The 26,343-nt window shown below is 47.6% G+C and overlaps 1 protein-coding gene across 1 annotated transcript in view; it reads left to right on the top strand.

The window, feature by feature from the left end:
• Nucleotides 1–26,343, top strand: part of RGS22 (regulator of G protein signaling 22) — a 1,706,064-nt gene that overhangs the window by 972,656 nt on the left and 707,065 nt on the right. The window contains exon 17 of the mRNA XM_069621432.1: nt 12,401–12,595. Within this exon, the coding sequence (XP_069477533.1) occupies nt 12,401–12,595 (195 nt within the window). The remainder of the gene's footprint in view (nt 1–12,400; nt 12,596–26,343) is intronic.

Below are 26,343 nucleotides of genomic sequence, written 5' to 3'. Positions count from 1 at the left end.
AGTTGGAGGCGGATGAGCGAAGAGCTCGAGAAGGAAGATATCTAGGAAGAGAGAGTTGAAGTTATTTTGGCCCCAGGCCCCAGAAGGCATTGTGTACAATGCAGAGGGTTTTGAACTTGATCCTCGCAGCCACTGGGAGCCAGTGTAGAGATTTAAGTCCTGGAGAGATACGGTCCCTGGGCTTGAGGCCAAGGACAAGTCTCGCAGTCCTGTTCTGGATGAGTTGCAGAGGGCGGAGAGTAGATGCAGGAAGATTTAGATAGAGGCTGTTGCAGTAGTCCAGCTTAGAGAGAACCAGGGCTCTGGAGACATGAGCTTCTGGGGGAAGGAGAGGAAAGGAAGAATACCTCTGAGGAGGTGCAGCTGGTAGTGTGACTTCATAGAGACATCAGAAATGTGAGGAGAGAAGGAGAGTGTGGAGTCGAAGATGACCCCAAGGTTTTTTGCCTTTCAGGTAGAAGCAGGAAGAGGGCCAAGAGAGGCCGGCCAGAGAGCTGCAGGGAAGGAGGGAGTGCGTGTGCCGATGAATAGAATCTCAGTCTTGCTGGCATTAAGGCAGAGGTCATTGGCGGCACACCATTCCTGGATAGCAGACAGACAGTCAGAGATGAGGGAAGGAGAGGAGGAGGCTGAGGGTAGCCTGAAAATGAGCTGGGTATCATCCGCATAGCACTGAAAGTTGGGGCAGAGAGCGGCGATGCGGTGGGCAAGGAGTGCCAGATACTGGTTGAACAGCCAGGGAGAGAGGTTAGATCCCTGGGGGACACCACTGGTAGAGAAAAAGATGTCAGAGAGGAAGGACCCCAGTTGGACCTGGGAGGGTCGATTGGAGAGGAAAGAGGTCAGCCACGCCAGGGCCTGACCAGTGATACCCAGGTTATCACGGAGACGGTTGAGCAGGATGGCATGGTTGACAGTATCAAAGGCAGAAGAGAGATTGAGCAAAATGAGAACACACAGAGTGTTGGAATCAAGGTTGGAGAGCAAGTCTTCACAGATGTTCAGGAGAGCAGTTTCCGTGCTTCTGGCAGCTCTGAAGCCAGACTGATGGTCTTAAGACTACCAACAGATTCAGCATGGAGATTAAGCTGGGAGATGGCCAGTTTCTCCAGGAGCTTGCCCAGGAAGGGAGTGATAGAGATTGGGCGATAGTTAGCCGGGCAGGAGGGGTCAGAAGAGGGTTTCTTAAGAAGAGGATGCACAAGGAAGTGCTTAAGGGGGGAGGGGAAGACTCCAGAGGCGAAGGAGTGATTGCAGAAGTCAGCCAGGGCAGGAGCCAGGGAGTCAATGTGGTCCTTGATAGTTTTGGAGGAACAGGGGTGAATCTGTTTTGACGAGACTTTCATAGATCGGTCTTGTCTGGAAACCTCGTCAGCAGAAAAAAGGGGAAAGGCAGAGAAGGAGGGAGCGGTGGCTGCGGAAGGGCCAGAGGAAGAACAGGGAATAGAGGGAGGGAGGTGATGGGAGGAGAGAGAGGACAGGATGTTCTGAGTTTTTGAAATGAAGTGAGAGGCCAGTGCCGTGCAGAGGGCCTGGGAGGGGACAGGCGAGGCAGAGACTGCAGCAGGGTTGGCCAGTTCCTTGCAGATTTTAAAGAGTTCAGCCGAATTGTTAGATGCCACAGAGATGCAGGCTTGGATAAGGGCTCTCTTCTTGGTGAGAACGGAGAGCCGGTATTGCCTTTGGACAGGCGGCAGGCCAGTTTGTCAGAGGATGAACACGAAGCACGCCATTTCCTCTCAGCCACCCTGCACTTGTGTTTTAGGGTGACGAGATCCGAGTCAGACCAGGAGTTACATTTGGCTTTGGGCTTCAGGCGGATTCTCATGACCGGGGCAAGGATATCAAGAGTATCAGATATAGCAGAGTGGAGAGTGGAGAGGGCTGTGTCAGGGTGGGATTCGGCCGAAGTGGCGGGGGGAGGTGGGAAGGTGGCGGCGAAAGCCTCAACTGACACGCGCATCATGGGTCGGATGACCGAGAAGGAGGGTGGCAGTGATGAAGGTGGCTTTGCCTGTGGGGTGGGGAAGGTGAGGTGGGAGGAGAGGAGAAAGTGATCACTCCAGGAGAGAGGCGTGGAGAGAGGGACAGAGAGGGGAAGGTCTGAAGAGATCAGAACATCGAGAATGTGCCCTGCAGAATGAGTCGGGCCAGAGGGGAGAATGGTGAGTGAGAGAGAATCGCAGAGGTCACGAAAGAGTTCAGAGGGGGGACAGGAAGCATCCAGGTGGATGTTGAAGTCTCCAAGAAGGAGTAGTTGAGTGGTTGAGGCCAGGAGTGAGGAGGAGAGGTCAGCCCAATCAGAGAGGAAGGGAGAGATCTGACCAGGTGGCCGATAGATAGTAGCCACAGTACCTGTTCTTCATCTCGTCGTGCATCCACTTGATTCCAGCTGCTCCATCGCTGAAGACCATCTTACCTGATTCCAGCTACTCCATCGCTGAAGGCGTACCTTACCTGAATCCAGCGACTCCATTGCTGAAGGCACTTCTTACCTGAATCCAGCTACTCCATCGCTGCAGGCGCTCCTTACCTGATTCCAGCTGCTCCAGTGCTGGGCGCGCATTTTACCTGCATCCCATCGCTATCGGAGTCGGAGCCTTTCCTCACCTGATCCGGGCTTCCAGCAACGTGGAGCTCCACTTCCTTTCTTCATCTTTGTGATACCTTCATCCTGCAGCTGTGGAGCTGCTCCCGAACCTCCAAACTCCGGTCTACGCCGCCAGTCTTCTCCTGCAAGGGAAAAAGAACACAACAGGTTAGAAACCATATAAATAACGAACGCTTGGCCACGCCATACCTGAGTCTAGAGTTCCATTATAAAGGCCAACTTACCAGCTAATTCTGGAGCTCCATCATCCTCACGGGAATCCCCGGACTCGCTCCGCGTCTCCGATTGGCCATCTTCACACCTATTGGGAAAGAGGTAAGACATTGCAAGAATTACTATTAATAATCAAGGCAAAAGACATTATAAGAAAACAAACATTAATCATAACCAAAAGACTTACCTTGTAAGTGGATTGGTCACAGCCGGTCTGGATCACCGCTTCCACAGACTAGTGAAGCAACTAGGTCCACTCTACGCGCCCCTGCTACAAGAAGCAGGACGGAGAGCTCAGCGTTACAAAACCACAGGTGAGCTTGCATGGGAAACGCGTGCACACTTCATTTTGGCACGAGAGGGTCGAGGGAATTCACAACACCACCATGCCATTCTCATTGCCTCTCATCTTCTCTCAGGGGCAATACCAGCGTCCAGAACAGCTGGCTCAGCATCAGCTGGGGTAGAGAGTCTATCCAAGGGAGCCAAGTCGAGGGAGGGCTCCAACCGTGCCCCAACGTCCCTGCAGAGACCAGGTGAGCGTAACATGGTGGCAGGATTCAGTACCACCGGAAATTCCGCCTCAACAATATTATTGAGGGGGGCACAAATCCTGGACCATCCTCCAACTGGACCCCTTTGCTTTATTCACAGCGTAGCCAGCCGTATTGCATGGGGACACAGAAAGTTGTGTTATGCATTGCTTCAACAATGCCATTATGGTCTCATAAATCCCTTTCAGGGTTAGATTGGCCATTCACCCCGGGGAGTGGGTTTCTGGCCATGCCTGTGCCGGTTTGGAGAAAAAAAATGGAAAATAAAATATCTTTATTTTTTTCAAAAAGCCTTTCATCCTTCTTGGGTCAATAAATGAGTACCAACACAGGCTGGGTGATATTGTATGCATATTTGTTCTATAAAAAAGAGCTTAAGCGTAAGTGCTATGCAATAACATATTATCATTTGACCTTGGACGTCTGCATGGATTCACAGTAATTTGACAATATGAATCTATACAGACAGCTATTAATGATACATATGGTGATCCATTCTTGTATGAAATGTATATCACATTAGTGAAATCATAACCATATTTTTCGTAGTGTACTTAGGAACAATGCTATTTGATGCCACTTCCTGTTTTGTCAAGTGGTGAAAGGTTGTGTTTCATCGCTTCCCAGGATGTCACTTTGGGGTGGGGTCAAATTACATCACTTCCTTTGATGTCATCAGAGGTCAAGGGTTGTGAAGTGAGGTATCGGCCACTTTCTAGAGGCAAAGGGCGGGCCACTTTTTTTTGGGTGACAGGGCCTATTTCTTGTCCCAGTCCGACCCTGATCCCTTTGTCTGCTTCCTTAGACATGGGGTACTGCTTAACCTGTGGTAATATCGCACCGGATTTCAATTTTATATTCACTGCTCCAACACTATTTAGCAGCTCCACACATCAGGGTTGGTGGTCCACAGATGGTTCGGCGCTTTTCCCAAATCATCCTTCCAATGTGGCGATGTATTTTTAACTATGAGCATGGTATGTGATACTTCTCTTTACTCTATCGATCTCTGGCAAGGCGCCCCAATTTCAAAGACCATCTCTCCTTTGTATTCAGTGCCTTTGAACAATTACTCGTCGGACACTTCCCTTAACAAGGTCGGATCAATGCACAGAACTGTGTGCCATTCTCTACCTTCCTCATCTGTGCCTGAGAGAACCCTGTGTTCTTCTTGATTCCTACAGAATCGTAAAAATGGCACCTGGCATATATATCAGGCTGAAATTAAATCTCAAATAGCACCTGCCAGGCCCGATTTCTGAACCCCAGGACCCAATGCAACAAAACCATCACCCCATAAAGGAACCCCCGTAATCGCTGTTGCTACAATTGGTCTGAAAACGTGCTGCTTCCCTTACCGGATACAACTCTGGGGTCGAGCACACAATACCTTCCGCCGTGAAGGCAATCGACATCTGGAACTTTCTCAGGATGTCCCATCCCAAATGATTCACTGGGGTGTCCATACAATACAACAGATGGGCTGATAAAGTTTGATTACCTACCTTGATACAAAGATCTTCAGTATAAGGAATGGACAGGATAGCCCCACAGAATTCCTGTGTGTTCATCGTGTTGCCTGTCATGGGGAACTCACCTTCCTTGATGCAAGATGGTGCAGCCCCTGTGTCAACCATGAATGAAAACGTTTGGTCACCTACCTGCACACCTATCAGGGGTTCCTCTTCTGGATCGATGGCAATTGACAGGGCTGGATATATCAGAGACCCCTGTAGGCTGTCCTATTCCTGGTACATATTAGCACCTGGGAGAGAAAAAGGATTTCCCCAAAAAACACTCGCTCCAGTGTAGTGTGCAACTGTTCCTTGAAGTAAAGGATTCTTGTCCCGCGTCTGCACCGATGCTTGTGCTGACATGGTCGGTTGGATCCCAAAGGTCTGTGCAGCCCCAGTCACTGGGTTCTGTTCAACCCGTGCCTGCTGCGATTGCACAAAGCCTGGGGCATATAGCATGGTCAGAGCCTGCATCTTTTGAGCTCCCATGTTAAAGTACTATAGCCGTTCACGACAATCCCATGACACGTGTCCCCACCTTCCACATGACCAACTCTGAATCCCATAGAACCCTCTATAACTGTTTACCATCAGCCCATTAAACCGAAGACCCATTTCCCCCAACCCGCCGAATGACCCACTTCCCTGTGGAAATTCTCCCCTGCCCCTCAGTAACCCTCTCATCGGCCTTCAAACAGGGATATACCTGTCCATCCACCCCTGTGTCATAGCCAGTCCACTGTGCCCCTCTTGTCCCGATTGCCCCTGCTGTCCCTCCATAGAATTTGTGATTACTGCCCCTAAAAACACATTTTTGCCAATTTCTTTTCAACAAGCTTAGCCTCTGATGTTTGTGCCTGCTCTACACTCTCCCTCTCCTTTTCGTGTCTTCTTTTGCAAAAATGCACAATATGTGCTTGAATCGCTCGCCAACCCTTGGCCTCCATCCCTGCCACTTTATCTAAATCGTGCTGGACTTCTTTGGGAAGTCCCTTCTTCAGCATGTGTAAGAAAATCACCACATTCTTGTACCATGCTTCTGCCGTTCCTGCCCTCCACATCTCCTGAATTAACTGGATGTGTTCAGCAGGATCATCATCCAATTTCATCATCTTAGCTAAAATTTAATTGATATCAAGCATATCGGGATACATAATCTGCAAGGCCCCCCATACCTGTGCCCTAAAATTATTAAAAGCTATTCCATCATGGGTATTTGAATTCAACTGAACTCCCAGATACCCCAATCGCTTTTAAAGCTTGTCTGACCGCTCCCCCATTAGGGCCGTGAATAAGCTCTTCATGTTCCCTATGGCCAACATGATACTGCCAGTGTGTTTCTCTACTTCATAAATCCACTTCGCCACCCCTGTGGTGTGCAAAGGGAGTGTCTCCCGGTCCATTTGTGACCACATGACATAATACACCCTTGCCAGACCCTTTTCGAGCAACTGAAACTGAGCTATACCCGTTTTTACTGGGGCTTCCCTCATTTCTCCCTTACTAATTGGTACAACCATGCGAGTACTATGGCGCGTCCTATGATTCCGTGGTGTGCTTTCTATAGCTGCTACTGGAATGGGAGGTAGGGTGACTATGTCCTGCTCTCCCTGCTCAACATCCCATTCCTCTCATTCATCCTCTACTACAACTACTACATCCCCTGACCCTTCTACATGCCCGGAACCATAATCAGCACTACTATAAGGTACCATCTCCCATCCTCCCTGCTCAGCCCTTGTACCTGTGCCAACATCCCTGTTCCCCATATTCACCTCAACCGTTCTTATAACCGAGTTGTCCAATCTAACAAGAACCTGCCCATGTCCCCACCTTCCTTCTTCTACATTCCTTGCCTGTCTTCTCACTTCCTCCCGCTCTTCATCTCTTTACCACCTTAGCAGCACTACCTCTTCCTCCACTAGTCTTAGCACTTCCTTTATATTTTCCCGCTCTTGCTTCTCTAACACTCTTTGCAGCCTATCCTCTATCCTAGCAGGAAAAGGCCTAACCTCTTCTTCCTCTCTTGTTTTCAATCCTTCATCCACTCTTCTGACTGCCAGTCTCACTCTTTCTCGCTCCTCCATCCTTAATATATCTGATAACCTAGCAGTAAGGGAAGTTATCCCCTTCCCGCTCTCTGTTTTCAACCTCTCTGTAACCCTAACCATTGAAGGAGTTATCCTTCCACTTTCATAAAAATCCCAGTTCTCAGAAATCGTAACTGATGGAGGCAGTACCTGGGTCCGTCTCGCAACCACTGCAGTAGCCACAGGGGAAATTGGTGGTACGAACTCAGGGTCTGTGTACCCCCATGCAGGTTATAAAGAATAACACCCATATGGGTATGGTGCAGAAGGAATTCCTGCAACCTCCTTTTTTGGCACTACCCCCTACAATTTCAACATTATGGCCCTTCCCGCCTTTTTAATACAGACTCCATTATTCCAAAATGTTTAACTGCTTCTCTAATTTCAAGACCTTGAACTTTGTAGTTAAAAAGGTATGCAGGTTCTCCAATATCCCAGTGTCATAGGTTCCCTGAATAGGCCAAGAATCGATCATGTTCCTCTTACCTTCCCTCAACCACTACCAGTGGTATCTTAACATTTTTGCCTTATAGTCGGGCCACACATGGCACAAATGATTCAATGGAGTTTCCATACTCTTCCCACAAATTATCAAAAAAATAATCTCACAGAAGAAATGTCGAGCCGAACCCAAAAAAAATGTTTAACCAAAGAACCACCTTTTTGCCCTTACCCAATTCCTTAGTCATTCTCTACACTCATTCTCTGCACTCATTTATACCGCAATTACCTTGCTTCACTATTTTACTTCAATTCTCATTCGTACACAAAAGACAGCATCTTATCAAAAAACACTCTACCGGCCAATATTTCTGAAATATCCCCATGACTCAATCATAGGATGGAGCAATGCTTTCCACCACAGCACCGCTGCTCTCGATCTTTTTATCACTAGTACGACCTTCTCTACTACAAAATCGTCTTTTCCTGACTACAGAGGAATTTTCCTTTGACTAACCAAGAAAATCGAGGTGAGGGGCTCAGCCCGCATGGCAAATACAAAAGTATGCCAAGGCATACTTAAGAAAGGTATCTACAGTTGGACCTACCCTAAAATACAACCTGACCTTCAGGTGAAGGCTCCAGCCAACCAGACAAGCAAACTAAAGGGTATCAGCTCAAGTCTGACAATGGGCGTGTGGGGTAAAATACCCCCTCAACCTCTAAAATAACAAACTAGGTAAACCATATATACAGGGGACTTACAACACAGAACAGTTCAACCACTCCATCAAAATCATCCACTTTCTCAATCCCCACAACCACAACTAATTTCACACCCCCACTTCAAGTCTACCCTTACCAAAACCCCTAAAACTCAAAGAACCAACCTCTTTTTTACCCCTATTCCCCCTTGCTTTACACCCCAAATCTGCACTAACATGAACCCGAAGGCACTCCAGTGTGGTGCTCCGTCAAGTCGTCCTGCACAGCTGGGCCACGGCTCCACGTCTCTGCGGAGCAGACCGACCTTTAACCCATATGGCATTCGCAGACCTCTTTTTCACCATATGCGGAAGACTAGTCCCTGTTGTGAGGTGCTACTGAGAGGTTTGGACAGAAGACCCCCAAAGCCTGTGCTCCACCTGGCTCATCAAATTTGTAGCTGCGGGCCCCTTAATCACCTCAACACAAGTGGGCCCACCACTTGAAGAATGAGTGCACGTTGTGTACATAAAGCAAGTTTATTGTACAATTCTCCAGGGGGGAGTAGTTAGATGGCATTACAGGACGAAACTAACCCAAGTCTCAACAAACCATATCAGTTGACATCTTTTATTCAATTTTGCAGTTAAAACACTCCCATATATTTTATTACAATCCACCCACCAAACATGATTGGCCAAAACACTTACAAAATTCATTCATTCTCATTGGTCACTGACAATGTTTACGACCATCTTCAGCTTGTGTTTGAAGTCCACCTTTAATGGGGATTGGTCTGTGATATGTTGTGACATCATGGTAAAATGAAGCATTCACATATAACATAATTCATTATTGAGTAACAACTGGTCTAGGGCCTTTAACCTTCAGTGTGTTTGCATACGGTACGCTTGAATATTTTAGCAGTACGAGGAACGCCTGAATAAACAGGTTTTTCTTTGAACTACTGATTGCAATCTCATGTCCCCCAAAATCCTGGCTCCTTCTAAGACATGCTAATTTATGCAACTACCACCCCAGGATATACAACCTCTAGTTTCAACCTATAAAAACAATTGACCGCCGGGCACCCTGGCCTTGGGCCTCATCTTTATTGCTGGCCTAAGCAAATGGTCAACCCCTTCTACGCGACTTCAGTGCAATGAAAAAGATTACATCTGTTTCCGTGCGGAACTGTTAAGTCATAAACCTTCATCCTGTTCGCAAACGGACCTTTTTGCTAGAGGACTCATAATTTTTTCTGTCAACCCCCAGGCCCAGAAAACAAGAATGTCCCTGCTACCTAAAATTCATTGTTCAGCTGCTAACTGCGAAGGTTGTGAAGTTACTCATTCACCTGGCCTCTGCCTTTTGAAAACCTGACAAAGGCAGTTTAAAAGTCAAGATGCATTTTTCAAAAGGGCCCCAACTACTGTGTGTTTGATTAATTTGTGAGTTTCATAAATTCCCCATGTATTTGTATTATTGTGCATCTATGATTTTACATCTGGTGGGTTTAACATTTGATCTTTCTGCGTGCCTGCAAGCTAATGTGTATCAATTTCTAGACCAGCAGTAACACTAAAGTAACATCTCCTGTCCATAATTACCCACACTCGATGTATGTAAAATTGCAATCTCATACCCAATTTGCTGCCACCCCTCAGTAATCAATATGGTGCGTGCAACATAAACCCTTCGTGATCATGGGGACTCTTCCTGACCACCCTAACACACGTCACCGCATAACTCTCGGTTCCAATTTGTATGGATTTCCTCCGTTCTTGCACGCCATCTCCCAGCGTTTCTCGTTCCATGCTGGCGCTGCTCTGGCGTATGCATGCTATTTGTTCTGCAACAGCTCCACCTCCTTCCACTCTATGTACAGGAGGCTTCCCCTGGTATTCTCTGCTTGCAGCCTCCTCTCGCTGGTTCTTTGGCTTGTCATCTCTTTTCAGCAACCTCAGCATAGTCCATTGGAGATTCTGATTTAAAGGGATATAATCGGCTTCTTGTTGATAATATAGGTTCACTTTATCTTCATGAAATTGATAACTTTCTGGTATATTAGCTAAGTCCATCTAAGTCATCATTTGGAGTGCATCAGGGAGTTCCTCACGGGAACGAGTGTCCCCATGTCGCCAAAGGGGGAGTCTTTCCCGGTGAGGTCCCACTTGCCTCGACCCCTAGGGAGGGTGTTTGCGAAGCGGGCTCACCTCCCTAGCCTCAGGTGGGGGAGGATTGCCCCTTGGGGAGAAGGGACGAATTCCCTCAATTTGCCACAAAACCCTGCTACTTTGGCGAGCGGCAGGTTTTGTATATGCAACATCCTTCCATATATTTTTTCCCTGCTTTTAAATAAATGTGTTATTTTCTGGCTTATATCATGTAAATAAAGATGACAAGCTTATTGAACTAAATTACACTTGGGAAATCATTTAAAATAGTGATTTCATTTTTTTAAAGTGCGTGTTTTTAAGTTGGAAGCATGATTTATTAAAGAAAACAACTATTCGGCATCATTGTCAACTTAAGCTGAATACTTCGTAAAGTATTTGGTATTCTTGGCCATATACATTATGCTAAATATTATATTACATATAATATTCAGGACACAACTATTTATTATTAATTAATGCATACATTTGTCGTGAAAGAATTCCACAAAAAATGGCTATGTGGTTTTCAAAACTCACACAGCAGCTGCCAAAAAGTAATCAAAAGGACTGTTTCATTTAGTTTGATAAAAAAATCTGCAACTAAAGTTTATCTTGAGGTTTTTTTAGTGTAATGCCCAATTATATCATTTTAAACTAAAGTTTTCCACAAGTGTTGCCAATAAAAATGTACACAGAATTTGGTTTATCCAAACTAATTAAAGACTCTATTAAAGAGGTTTCCACTTATTTTGCTCATGAAAAATCTAGGAAAATAGTTTTTGTGGAATGTATTTTCAGCAACGTAAGTGACAAGTCTATACTAGAGTTTTCTACACTATTTGTTTATTTTCCTGATTTAAAAAAATCACAAAGTTAGTATTTCGTGGGATTTCTTTTAGGCATTTAGTCATGCTGTAGTGTGTAATTGTTCAGCCAAGTGATTTTGAAGAGAAACTGACAAAACCATTTGGTCATAGTTGTAAAATAAGAAGCATTTTTGAAACTGAAAGACTCCCTGCTGCCTTTGTTATGGTTTCACAATATGCCTGTTTTCATGGAAGAGCTTATTCAATCAGGAAAGAGTAAGTCAGCAGTATTCCTGACTCACCCAGTCATTAATTCTAATAAAATGACTCTGCTGGATGTAAAAAGAATACTCGCCTATCCAACACGAACCACCAATTATGGCTGTGCCCTAAGTGTCACATTCAATAAAAACACAAGGAAGTTTTACTCATTAGATATGTGTTTTCTTTTTCTTTAATAACACACTTGTATCACTGGGCGTCAATGATGCCCTCCATTTTACCCACAGAAATTGGTTACCTTACATGAACTTTTAGAACCACACAAATCCCATCTATGTATGCATTCTATAAGATACGGCTGAAAAAAGCATGCAAGACGGTTGTGAATGCATTCACTGCTTTCCCACACAGTAGCAGCCGTTTGCAACATGAGCTCCTTAGCAGACATGGAGTTGTTTCAGAAATTATAGGGGTTCTGAAACCCCTTCTTGATGGCTGTGATTGTGTTGCAACCACAAAAAGTGCAAACAGGGAGGACAAGTGGAAGTAGAATGTATGCTCAACTTTGTTGTTGTAAGGCAGTGTGTCACCAGAGGAGGAAATTTGATACCCGCCTCAACATGGGTGTCTTGAATAAGAGATAGTCCTGTGCTACTGGCAGCTGTTCTTATTCAGGCAGAGATTAGGTATATGCTAAGGGGGGCAGGCATGACAGAAGCGGGTGTATATATCTTCATGGGATGGGAGATTAGTTACAAAACATGCCCCGGTGGAGGATATATGGTCCTGCTCATCTAGTGCTACCCTTATTTGGATTATAGAATGAGAACTTTGATGTCTGAGGAATTGTTGGTAGAATTAAATGTTACCTTCGAATTGTGGTTTGTCATCCACAACTGCTCATAATCACAGTGTGCTTTATATCAAATACCACTTCACATTGCTCATTACTTGTCTGGTATTCTAGACTCCTTTGATGGGAACCACAAACAGTTCTATTGTTGCTGCATGCACAGGTGCATTACACCTTGAAATAACATATTGATAAGACAGTGTGTATACTATTCTCTCTTTTGTACCATTAGTTGCTTTTCTCCACCTTTCTTGCTCCCGCCGCCACGTGGGACATTGGAGTGGAGCAATATGTTAAACGAGAGATTTATCAGAAGCTGGACCCACCATTTGAAGATCTTTTTGACTTGGCTGAAGAATATATCCTCACTCTTCTTCTCGTTCCATGGATAGAGATGACCGAGTCCGACAGAAGTACTTTTGGAAAGGTGCAGTATCAGTGTTTTGTTTGTTGGACACTGCCAAAGAAACATTAACATATTTTTATTTCTCGACCATATCTTAAGTATCATGCATTCCCATAGAATTGTTCTTTTCTCTGAAAAGTTGTTGATCTAGTTGATAACCTACATCTATGAATACATTGATAGTTTTAGGGTGTTTTTCGGTTAATTAACTTTTCTAGGATTGAAACTTTCATTAGTTGAATGTGCTGCAGTGTTCTCTTTTCAGATTAAGGTTGTGTGCCCCATTTATTGTTTTGTACGTGTCCACTGGTAAACATTGAAGGTAAACATTTGTATGATTTCTATCTGTTCAATCCATATTCCTGCCCTACTACTTCAAGTGATTTGAACACACCCTTACAGAACATGGTATCAAATAGCTACACACATACAGCTTAGCATTTACTGCAAAACCTCTAATGTATTGACATGCAGACTAGATTGGCCTACCCATTTTTCTCGTCAGCTTACAACAGCCCTTAAGTAATCTTAGCGTTGTCTTTAGTTCCTGGGATAACCAACAACCTCTTATAGATGTTTGATATCTTCAGAACTGAGTTTAGTTCCAGTGTAATTGATAGATCATTCAGTATGGGCAGTCATATAGTGTGATCACTGTAAGGTAGGATGGACAGTAATAATTGTGTACAGTTACAAGTTAAAACCCTCATTGTATACTGATCTTTATAGTATCTGTATAAACAAAGCTTAAATACTTAAATTCTGGCTTGGGACCCTAGGTTTTTTGATCATCTCTTCCCTATTTTTACCTGATGAGCTATGGTCTGATGATTCATCAGGGATGCTTATACTGATTGTGTGCCATACCTCTGTAAAATTTGTGCTGCAACCTGTGTTGGCCCCTTACTTTAGTCGACAGGATTATCTAGGGCAGCTAATGCCCAGATACCTGCAACACCTTCCCACATGGGCTCTGGGAATGAAGGCTCACTCCCACCTAGAACCATTAACTATGTTTCTTCAGCATTGGATCTTTCATAGATTCACATGCTGTTTGAATATTCCCGGTCATCAGGCTGTGAATCCATGGTAACATTTAAAGCAGTTTACATTAAAAAGTTAAAACTGCTTTCACTTTATTGCTCTTTTAGAGCTGTTTTGGGTCAAATTGCCCCACAGCAAATAGACCGGTCCTGTCTAGCACTTTTGCTGGAGGCCATCTTCAGATTATTAACTGCACGTTCAGTGTTGGGAATCGTCAAAATCTACTCTACATCTTTCGATGGTTTTGAGATAAAAACGTAATTCTTTTCAAGAATTTTCTAAACTTTGAGAAGTTCTTGCTCTTCCATCGGTGGTCGGGAACCAATGTCTCATCGCCTCCTGGCGGCTGTTTCAGCTTCCATCGTGGTGGCCCTGTCAGTGTGTTCTTTGATACCATCGCAGACTCCAAGAAGAAGAGTCTCATCAAGGCATGTACCATCTGTCACCTTAAGAAGGTCTACATTGAAGACCATCACGATGACTGCCTTTACTACCTATACCCGGACCATGACATCAACAAATGTTCAATCTGTCACTCCTTCTCTAACAAGACGCTCAAGGACCGTCACAGAAGGTTGGTGGCTTGTTTGTGTTAGGGAGAATTCTCTCTTTAGGCTGAATGTCCTAACCTAGTGAGTCCCCCAGCAGCTTTGCTGGATTTCTGGAGTTTGTTTTTTTTCCTCCTGCCAAGAGTGAGACTCTTTTTCTCCCACTCTTGGACATGATTTATGGTATTCCTTTGATTGGTAATGTGTTTTATGGGCTATGGGGTCCTTTACTCCATAGGGTCTCATGTGTTTTTCCTATGTGTGTTACACAGCACCCTCCGTGCAGTAACACAGGGGTGTCATAGTGACACCCCACCATAGACTCCATACCCTGGGACTGACTACTGTCTCCCAGGGCATGTAAAGTCACCATTGGCTTTACTAGTCCCAAATTATTAACAGAAACCAGTACAAACCATCATATTGTGGACATACTGGTCGGGGCAATTCGATTGCCCCGGGGTCTGTTAGTCGAGGGGGCACGTCTCCGTCCCCCCTGATCGAGTTTTGGCTGGTGGCAGTGGAAACTACTTTTTATATTCGAACGCAAATATTTCCCTATGGGATTTTCCCATTGTTCGAGGCTACCAACTTTAATTATTTAATTCTCATAGCCTCGAACATACCGCTGGTTTATTTAATTAATATTAATTCTCCGGTTGGTATTTTTTGCCAAGACTCGATTCTAAAATGGCGTTTGTGTTCTCTTCTGTGACTCCAACCCAAGTCGAGCCCATTGTTCCACTTTTTGGCGGGCTTCTCCACAGAAGCCTCCAAAAGTGTTGCCACTCTGTATGGGTACCACAGGGGGTGTGGGAGGGGGTTTAGGCACCCTGGACTGAGTTACCTTGGTAACTCAAGTCACACTCTTGTGTGATTGGCCCAAGTGGTGAGCCGGCCGGCTCACCACTTAGCATGTTTGATTGACAGCTAGGCTGAGTTGATTGGGGTATGCTGCATAAAAGCAGGGCTTTGGGGACCGGAACTTCAGAAGTCGCCACAGGACCTGAGAATCCGACGAGGGAGAAGCTGAGCCGACCTACCACGACGACACCACCGGTGGAGCCCTGCAGAACCGACTCACCACTTCCCGACGACAGAGAAGATCTCCCGACTGGAGAGGCTTCTTCCCCTGACTGGTGGGCACAACCAGTTTACCTTTCTTTCTTCGCACCCCAGACCGGTTTGTGGTCGAACTGCCCGTGCCAAGAAGCCCGGCGGCCGGATAGCCACTCACCACTGAACCGTGAATCAACGGACCGCTCCTTGTACCTGAGAAACTCTGCGGCTGGTTTCTTCCCTGGCAGTGCAACGGACTCCTGTCTTCCTCCAGGACGAGATCCTCTCTTCCCCCGGACGAAGCACCGACTTGCATCCGCTGCCAGGAACAACTGCCCCCGCTGGAGTGTTCTCACTACTTTAAGGTACCGTGTCCGCCAGGCCTCCCTTTCTAAAGATTGCTACAAGGTAATAATAACTCCTTAACCTTCCGGACTGGGCTGGCCGCGTTGACCCTCTAACTGGTCCCTTTCTTTGGTCCCATTCCTTTTTGAACCATTACAAGACTTTTGTGCACTGCAACCGTGTGACCTTGGACACATTTCGTTTCGATCCTCTTAAAGCGGATCCGGCCTACTGACTCTGAATTCACGGTTTTACTTTGCCTTCCTCTCTTGTTATGTTCTTGTAAAAGTGTTGGGATCTGTTTCAATTTGTTCTCTGCTTTTCTCTCCCTTTTTAAAACGAACTATTAGCGTGCCATCTACGTTAAGCGCTCACTGTTGTCTGAAAATAAGTGGGGCTTTACTTAAGACTTGTCTAATATTCTTTTAAGGGAGTGTATATCTTTTTGTGACCGTGTTTTTGAATTGCTTACTATTAGTGCATGTGTTTTTCTAGATGTGGTTTTAAATAAATAATTATATCTCTTTTACACCAAGCCCTGGTCAGTGTTTACTTGTTCTATTGTGTGCTCTTAACCTATTGTGAATACTCTGTATACTGCCTAACTCTTCTTGAGGGAAGTCTGACTGCTCAGCCACAGCTACCAAGTGAATCTGTGTGGTACAGACTGCTACCAAGTGGGTTTACTGCCAAACACCTGTAGTCTTAAATCTTTTGCAGTGGTCTCAGAGGGAACTGCACAGGTTTCTGCCTAACAGTTTGGATGATGGTGCTGTGGCCGAACGATGGTGCTGTGGCCTCTGATTCGGCCTCTGTTCGGAGACATGCCTCTCTCCATTACAGAAGACTCTTGGAGAGTATTGCCTCTTCTAAGAGGTCAAGGTCCCACAAGGAGACTTCCTCTGGTAAGAGGGCAAAGAAGGGATATGCCACTCATGCTGCGGCTGACACTGTCGACGGCTACGTCAACGACATTGTCAACCGCACCATCATTACCGACCTCAGAGGCTACGTTTTCTTTGTCCACGAAGCACTCATTTACAGCTTCTGCTGTCCCCTCGACATCCTCTTCGTCTATGGCTACCAAGAAGCATATGTCAACGATTCCATCTACCCCTTCAACGCTGCTTTCCTCAACGGCTTAATTATTATTACTATTATTTAATACTTATATGGCATTGACACTTGTGCGGCCCGGAGCGGGTTGCGGGCAGTCATGCTTTGGGAGCTGCGCACCGGGAAAGATCCGCCCGAGGAAAAGGAGGAGGAGCGCCCTCCACGAGCAAGTCTGAAGCGGGCTGTCTCGGATCCCCCATCACCTGCTGTGAGGGCCTGGGGGGTGGATCCCGTAGGTGAGTGAAAGGCCCCCAGCAAAAATACCCGTCAATGTGAGCTGCAGCAGCGCCGGCCTGGGCTTCGGTCCCCGGTGGGGGGGTGCGCCCTGCGAAGCAGTGAAGGAGAGGACGGACTGGAGCACCGGGAAGCGACACTAGCTGGCAGTCCCCTGACCCCATGGACCGGGACCTTGGTGCGGCAAGCGTTGGCGGTGAGGAGGCGGGCTATGAGTTAGGAGGAGAAAAGAGCAGCGGCCTCCACGAGTGATCACTGCGCCTCTCCTCACGGCAGCAGGGAGCGAGGCCCAACACAGAACTGAGAGAAGAGGAGAGCAGTGAACTGGTCAGTAGGAGGCCTCCAGCCCGTCTTGGGGCGCAGTGTGCAGCACCTACTGAGGGAGGCCCCACTAACCCACCAGGGACGTGAGCAGCAGGCAGGGGGAGTGAAGGGAACAAAGGGTGACCCCAGCCCCCTGGACCGCAACTAACAAGGAGGGGCAGAGACGAGGTTCAGTCTCCCAATAGTGGGACACCACAAAGGGGCACAAGTCAGCGAGAAAAGACACGGGGGGAGCCAGCATTGGCCCCAAGGAAAAGTAATCACCCGGATAAGGCCAAGCAGGGGAGAAGAGCCAAAACCCCCTGAGTGGGCGCAAAGAACCTAGCAGAGCGGAAGAGCCCATAGTAGACATCGGGGAAACTGCCCAAGTGAAGCCTAAACTGAGGGCAGATCCAATAACTAAGGGGCAACATAGCCATGCAAAACAAAGGAAAAGGTGGGAGAGCCCTGCAAACTCCAGGAGATGCCCCAGGCACGCTCCCCAACATCTGGCCGGCACAGGACACCAATGAGTTGACGAAAAACACAAGAGAGTGCACAGAACGTGAAGATACACTGGTTGAAGTGGAGACCCGGCCCCAATGTCCAGGCAGGACTTTAGGGGGAGATGCTCGCCCTGCAAAATAGCTTAATCAAGACATTCAAAGATCAATTTCAGCTTTTGCGAACTGACCTTAACTCGGCCCTGTGGGAAATTAGGCAAGACTTACGACAACAAGGCGAACGGGCAGACCTCCTGGAGAGAGGCTTACAGGAAATGGACAAGGAAACGACGACTGACAGCGAAGCAATTCAACGGCTTGACATAGCTACAGAAAATCTGGAGATCCAGATGGAGGATATGGAAAATAGATCCCAGAGAATCAACATAAGGTTAAAAAATGCTGCCGGGGGCGTGGCTAACTAGCCATGGACTAAGACGTGCTTTGTGCTTGGCTCCTGCTGATATGACATCAATTTGCAGAATTCGCTTTGGAAACTGACACAAGTGCTTAGAAATCAAAGGATCAAGCGTCGGAACACATATGCTGTGGGAATACTGGAGAAGGAGTCAGATGCGACTGCGGATCACGAGATAATGAGACTTCATTAGATGCTGTAGTGCGGACACTTTGTTGCCAAGATGGCGGCGAACAAAGGAAGGGCTGGCGATGTCGAGATACGAAACTGACTTCTATGGATTACGCGCAGTGGCTGCAGACGACTGCCTAGGAAAGACCATTGCGCTCCTCGATGAAACTGTGTTACAAGATTAACATTCCCGGGCAGAATGGCGGTGGTGACTGGATAATGTTGTGACATCGCTAGAAGAGGCTCTGAGAACCGGAGCGGCTTGCATCTGTGTGCATAGGCGGAGGACTTCGCCGCTCAAGTGAAACGGAGGACAATAACTGCCGGCAGACAATATAATAAGCTTTCTCTGCGGTGCTCCCGGGACTCGCTGCAAAGATTACTTCGGACTCGATACAATGAAGCAGACGGGAGCGGCTACATGCAGGGAAGCCGCGCCTGCGATGTGAGAACCATGAGATGATAGCAACGGACAGCGGCACTGGGTAAAGCTGTGTGTGCTCACGAGCAGGAAGCCCTTACAATACGGACAGCAGAGGCCTTTCTTGTCGGGGGCTGTGCTAAAGACACTGAGAACTGCTGGGCTCTGCAGTACGAGAGCCGCCGCAGCCGAACACATGTTGTGATCCGGGGAGCGGATCGGAAGGGCTTGTGGAGGGCACCGCAAGCCGCGGTAGCCGTGGTGTTGAGCTCTTTGGGACGTCCTGCACACTGAGAGCTGCTGCCAAGCTGTCATACTTATACCAGGCCCATATGTGCACACAAACAGTTGATTAAGCAGTATAAGTGCAGAGTGTAAGGTTAAAATACTGTGACCATAGTCAGATGTGGATGCAGCCGAAAATTCATAGGAAACCTGCCTGAGAGGGCGGGGATGCCAGTGGAGTGTGACACCAACGTTCTCCTTAAAGCAGCACTTAGTGACACTGAGGGCAAGCAAAAATCAATAAGTGAGAGTGCCCATTACAACCTCAAAGGACGCCCAACCCGTCTTACACTGCTTGTGCCTAGGTAACCTGACCCCAGGGGGAGGTGTCGACGAACACGTGTGTCACGAGAATTATGTGAAGAAAACAATACGTGGGAGGCTACAATCCACCCGAATAACAATTTCATGTGCCATAACAGATGTAGGTTGGTAGACAGAGACCCCATCGACGGAGCCAGACACGAGTGCAGGGTTGCATTATGTCGGTGAAAGGTCTAAGAGCCAAGACCAAACAACCCACAATGGAGGTCTTCGCGAAAGAGCAGAGGACCCCTACAACATTGGCGCAGAGCACGACCGCGACTTCTGCGGAAGAAGCCCCAGAAGGAGACAAGCACCAGATCCTGGAGGCTATAACGGAGCTGAGCACTAAATGGGGCGCGGCAATGGCGGACCTACGAACAGCTCTAGAGAACAAAATCGATGCGGTGGGAACTGAACTTACCCTGTTAAGGCAAGATGTCAGGGTGCTGGCAGAGAGAACGAGCGGTCTGGAAAGTGCAGTAAAGACCAACACAGATGTCAGCACAAATAATGCAAGGGAAGTTCATGTGCTCAAACAGCAGGTTGCCAACCTTGAAAATCGGGTGGAAGAAGCGGAAGGGAAAGCAAGAAGAAATAACATACGGGTGGTCGGCCTTCCGGAGGGGGAGGAGGGCCAAGACCCTACAAACTATGTGGAGAACATGATCCTCCAGGAGATAGGAGCAGACAAGCTTTCGCAAGGGCATAACAGTGGAGCGGGCGCACCGCGCCTTAATAAGGAAACCACAACCTGGGGCTCCGCCGAGACCGATTATCGCAAGGATCTTGAATTACAGAGACAGAGAGAAGATCCTGGAATATTTTCGCAAAGGCGGAACAATGCAGAGAGCATCCACCAACATTACGGCGTACCCGGATTACACGATGTTGGTGCAGAGACAGAGATACAGCTACATGGCCGTCAAGAGGAGGCTGCGAACAGCAGGCATCAAGTACATGCTTCTGTACCCGGCGAGGCTGAAGGTGCTACATAAGAGCAGAGTGCTTTTCTTTGACACTCCTGAGGAGGTGGTGACGTGGCTGGACCTGCAAGGCTGTCCGGAACAAGAAGTGGACCGTGACCGGCAGGAACAGGACAACTGAAGGACTGGTGCCACGGACATTGAGGGGGTAAGTGGGAGGGTGATCCGGATTATACAGAGAAAGTGGGACCGGTTGAACACTGGGTAGCATTCGGGCCTTGTGCTCGGCATGGACTGGAATATAGTGGGTAAAATGCAATTGGAAGCTGCATAGCGTAACATAAAAGCGTAATAAACTCGAAAATAGGAGCAACAGTAGAGAAGCAACCCACCCCGAAATACTAATAGTTAAGTGGCCATTAGGGTGACTTCACCCTACTGAGCCCTGGGCATAGGCTTGTGCTGGACAGGGCTAGATGTGGGGGTGCCTGAGATCCAGGAATTGAGCTGGGCAACAGTTGGGGAGGTTGTTGTTGGGGAAGGGAGGGAGGTGGGAAGTTTGGTGTGTATATAGTTATGGGGAGTTCAAGTTCAAACATGAGCCTACATAGAAGAGCCAAAGGGTTGTATCTGCATTGCGTGAATGGGAGGGATTAGCTGGAAGTAAGGGAGGAAGGTATTAACGAGCTATGGGAGATCTCAAGATAATAACGTGGAATGTCAGGGGACTTAACAGTTATATGAAGAGGTATAAGGTCATGCTGTATTTGAGAAGGCAAAAGATAGATATTGCACTGTTACAGGAGATGCATCTGACGCTGGGAAGTTGGAGCTAGTTGGGAAAAAATGGAAAGGGATTGTGGTGGGTGCATCATACTCTGCCTATGCTGGGGGAGTGCTTGTCTGGGTGGTGCAACACGTCTTGTTTCAGCTACTACAGGAAGTGGCGGAAGCTGATGGGAGGATGGTTATATTAAGAGGGCTGGTGGAGAATAAAGAGGTATGCATTGTAAATACATATGCCCCCAATCAAAACACGGCGGCATACTTCAGAACTCTGTGCACCAACCTTAGTATGTGCGTGGGAAGTGCGGTTATTTGGGGCGGGGATTTCAATTGTGTAATGAACCCCAAGATAGACAGATCTGATGGCAGGATCGACAAGCCCGCCGCAGCGGCTAAAGCATTGCAGGTGCTACTAGATGATTTTGGCTTGGTAGACGTCTGGAGAACAAAACATCCTAATAGAAAGCAATATTCGCACTACTCAGCCCCGCATCAGCTACACACGAGACTGGATTATGTCTTTGCCACGCCGGATGTAATGACAGAGATTACTCAAATAGAATATAAGGCGAGGGTCCTCTCGGATCACTCGCCCCTGGTCCTCGGGTGGCAATACTGCCCCCCAAGGGCGCGGATTCCGACATGGCGCCTCCGAGCAGAGGCACTCAAAGATCTGGTCTTTAGAGAGGATATAAGAGATGCTATCACTAACTATTTCGAAGTGAATACTGGTAGTGTTGACTCGGCGGGTACACTATGGGAAGCCTTTAAGGTGGTGATGCGGGGGGGTTACCATAGCTAAGTCAAAGGGCCTGCAGCGAGGGGTCCTGGCTGACCGACAAAGAGCAGAAGATGAACTAGAAAGAGCATTAGAAAATGGCAGTGTGGATACGGAACTAGTACTTAAATTACAGCAGAAGTGTGCGGAACACTGGGAAAGGCTCTGCAACCTCAATTATAAAAAGTATGTAGAGAGACAGCATGCGGGAGGAGATAAAATGGGTAGGCTCTTAGCGTGGCTGTACAAGAGCGAAACCCCAAAGCCCCCGATTAGGACAATAACTAGAGAAGATGGTGAGGTAGTGGACACCCAAGAAGGAGTCAACAAGGAATTTGCACTACAAGATATAGGACTGCCCAAGATAAGTGATGAGGAAAGAGAAGAGCTTGATGCACCAATTACCTTGGAGGAGTTAGAGGAGGTCGTAAAACAGTTGCCTACCAGTAAGACCCCAGGAGCAGATGGGTTCCCTAGTGAACTTTATGAAGGATATAGAGAAGAAGTGCTACCCCCAATGCTTGAAATGCTTAACGAAGCGTTTGAGATGGGAAGGTTGCCAGAGTCACTCAGAGAAGCAATCATAATACCGCTCCCTAAACCCAACAAACCAGGGCATAGCTGTGGCTTCTACAGGCCTTTGTCGATGCTGAACCAGGACAGCAAGATATTGACGGCTGTCCTGGCAAGCAGATTGCGAAGAGTAATTGGCAAATTAATCCACCCACACCAAACGGGCTATGTCCCGAATAGGAATATAACTCACAACCATAGGCGACTCCACCGGGTGGTCGAATGGGCGGGTAAGAATGAAGGTGAAATGGCGATTGTATCCTTAGACGCAGCAAAAGCTTTCGACTCGGTCAAGTGGCCATGGCTGTTGGTGGCCCTGGGAGGATACGGAGTGGGGCCGGGTTACATCAGGTGGGTGAAAATGCTATACAGTGAGCCGCTGGCCAGAGTTCGAACGGGATCAGTGATATCAGAGAGATAGCAACTTAGTAGAGGCACCAGGCAGGGGTGCCCCTGGTCCCCGATGCTTTACATTCTAGCCCTGTAGCCCCTAGCAATATACCTCAGGCAACAATATGAGGTAGGGGGGGAACGGCACCTAATATCCTTATATGCGGATGATTTGTTATTATACTTGAAATACCCGGAAGAAAATCTTCAATATATTCTGGAAGTGATGGAGAGGTATGCGGGGTTGTCCTAAAAAATCTAGCATATTCCTGCTGTGCAGCTATCAGGGGACCCCTGTGGAAAGGTTACCGGTGTTACAGATACCATGGGTGGTTAGTTCTTTCCGTTACCTTGGAATAGACGTGTATCACACGGCAGAAGAGGGACATAAGCACAACACCGAGATAGCTATTGAGAAAATCCGGAAATGCATGAAGTTTTGGGAGAAGTTATCCCTAGCAATGATGGGACGGGGGGCAATGCTTAAGATGGTGGCCCTACCTAGGCTTCTACATTATTTTAGTAATATCCCACATATGATACCCAAGAAGTTTTTTGCTAAACTGAATAGTATGTGCAGGGACTTCCTATGGCATGGTACCCGGAATAGAGTGGCGCTATGGAAGTTGCAGAACTTCTATGAAAAGGGGGGTATTAAACTGCCTAATTTTGAGGTTTACTATGTAGCAAGTCAACTACAATATGTGGCCAAGTGGCTCTCCGACGAAGCGACCCCTGAACTTAGGTTGTTAAGGCAGGACTGCACCCCATTTTACTTAAGGGAAATTATATGGTTGCCAGAGTTAGAAATGAAGGAGCGCCCTGGGATGATGATGCTTGGGCGGAAAATGTGGCGTTGGGCATGCCGGATGATGGAGGACCCATACCCAAGCTACCCGCAGGTACCGCTGGTGGCTTTAGCAGGAGGAGATAAGCAGCTGAGGGTGGTTATCAGAATCTACTGTGAATCGGTGGGGCTGATAACGTTAGGGGACATCTGGCAAGAGGGGACCATTAGGGATTTTGTAGAACTTGGGGAGGACGGGGGATTACATACGGGCCAATATGTTACGTACCATAGGATGGTTAAGAAAATTCAGAAACGTGGCCTGAAACAGTGTTGACAGAGGAACCCGACGTTATTATGGGGGTAATATATGACATATCAGAGGGAGGGCATGAAATTTCTAGATTGTATGAGATGGTGATGACTAAGGTTGGTAAGGAATTGACACATTTGAGAATGGATTGGGAAGCGGAGGTGGGATCCCCGATGGAAGATGGGATGTGGGAACGTGCCCTGGGATATCACAAGAAGGTGTCAAGAAATGCAAGACTAAAACAAATACAGCTGTATATAACGCATAGAGCATACATGACCCCTCTGAGGATATCCAAGTTCGGAAACGCTGGGCGACAGGCGTGCCCTAAGTGCGATATGGAAAACGCTGACATGACACACATGTTTTGGTCATGCCCAGTAATTGAGTGTTTCTGGGGTGAAGTGGCACAAAAATTAGCAGGGAAGGGGGTCACGCTCGTCATAGACACGGCCTAGGCCTGCTTGCTGGGAGGGTTCCCCAGACCACAGAAACTTAAACATATTGGGAAATTGAAAGATTTGGCATGCGTGCTAGCAAAATGGAGGATTGCCATGGGATGGAAGAAGTGCCACAAGCCACGGGTGGAGGTATGGTGGAAAGAGTTGCAGAAATTAAAAGAGGTGGTTGAAACAATCTTTGCTGGTATCCTGGGAGTGACGCCCCCGGACAAGGTGGGTAGAGTGGTCAAGGGTCCAATGTGAAGGCCTAGGGATGTCTTGGCGGCTTTCACCAGATACGCCCAAAAGCAAGCAGTCCTCCAAGCAGCAAGGAGGCAAGAGCCGATAATGTACCACGACCACCGAATAGCATTGTTTCAAGACCTGACAAGCAGCACCTTAACAAAGAGGAGACTGATGGGCCCGGTTCTAAAAATACTCAGTGAAAGGAGGATCAGATACAAATAGACTTTTCCCGTTCGGCCTGGTGTTCGAGTGGGAGGGGGCCCAAAAGCGGATCACCACACCACAGGACGGTGCGGACATCTTACAAATAGACTTGGATGACACCCCCCTTGGGGCTGGAGCGCAGTCTATGGACTCCAGACCGAGGCCAAAGCCTTGGGTATGGACAATGGTGGGGGGGGAAAGGAGGGGAGCGAAGCTGAGCGGAAAGCCACAGAAGGAAAGGAATGCGAGCAGCGCTGGGGTGACGGGAGGGGATGCACAAGAAGAGCCTTAAGTCAAAAATGCGCTTATGGGGTGGTGGGCCACTAAAGGGGGTAATTAGGCAGAGGGGGAGCAACCATCTATGAATCGGAAAGGATGGGAATGCCCGTGGAGCAAGAGGTGAGGGATGCGAGAAGGGCAAGCCCTTCTAGAGGAGGGAGGTTGGAGGGAGTGGGAAGAACAAGGCCTTCCAGGGGACGAGGAGGACGGGGGAAGGGTGGGTGGGGGTGCAGGGGAGGGGGCGGAGGTTCCACATAGGGGTCAAGACACGGGAAGCAGAGGTCCATGGCAACGATCAATGATTAAAGATCAATGTCGGCAAATCGGAACTCCTGAACCTGACCCTGAATGCAGGGATCTGGGACACATTGAGGGCAGCCACCTCCCCGGGGGGGTATTAGATATCTAGGAGTGAAAATCACAGCAACTCTCGTGGGCTGGTATCTCGTCAATTACCCCCCACTGTTGAAGGACCTCAAGCGGGACTTCCACAGGTGGATGAGTCTCCTGGTCTCGTGGCTGGGTAGGGTGGCGGCAGTTAAAATGTTCATGCTCCCACGATTGTTGTATCTCTTTCAGGCAATCCCTCAGGTGATACCGACAGGCTTCTTTAGGGAGTTAAGAATCCTGACCAGTGAGTTCTTATGGGAAGGATAATAGCGAGGGTTAGTAGGCAGCTAATGACAACACCCAGACGGGAGGGAGGGTTAGATCTGCCGAACTTCCAACAGTACTATGAGGCTACGCAATTGTGGGTGATTAAAGAATGGCTCCAGAAAGGGGAGATTACGCAAGGCAGGCAGTGGGTGAAAATGGACAGAGCAGTAGTGCACCACAATCTGGCAGAGGTAATGTGGCTCCCGAAACAGCACAGACCCAAGCACTTACACCAGAGCACCATAACTAAATTGGTAGCAGACAACTGGGATAAATTGGTGAGAACCAAGGGGATTACAACTTTTCCATCCCCCTTCACACCTATGTTCCACAACAGGGACTTTACACCCGGGCTAGAGAAAGGGGCATTTAAGCAGTGGCAGGAGGGGGGATGTAAACAGCTAGGAGATATGTTCGGGGGTGAGGGAATACTCTCATTTGAGGATTGTAAGAGGGAATTCGGGGTGAAGGAAGGGGAAAGGCTCAGGTATGCGCAGATACGACACTAGGTTCTGAACCCCGGAAACAAACAGGCAGCAACCAGGGAAAAGACATAGTTTGAAAAATTCCTCCTAACCAATGATGGGTCCAAGGGGATAATATCCAACCTGTATAGAATTTTAGATAACGCAAATGCCAG

Source organism: Ambystoma mexicanum, chromosome 5q (assembly GCF_040938575.1).
Source record: "Ambystoma mexicanum isolate Mex_15411 chromosome 5q, UKY_AmexF1_1, whole genome shotgun sequence".
In the NCBI taxonomy this organism is placed as follows: Eukaryota; Metazoa; Chordata; class Amphibia; order Caudata; family Ambystomatidae; genus Ambystoma; species Ambystoma mexicanum.
This window is presented reverse-complemented; position numbering and strand designations above follow the sequence as displayed.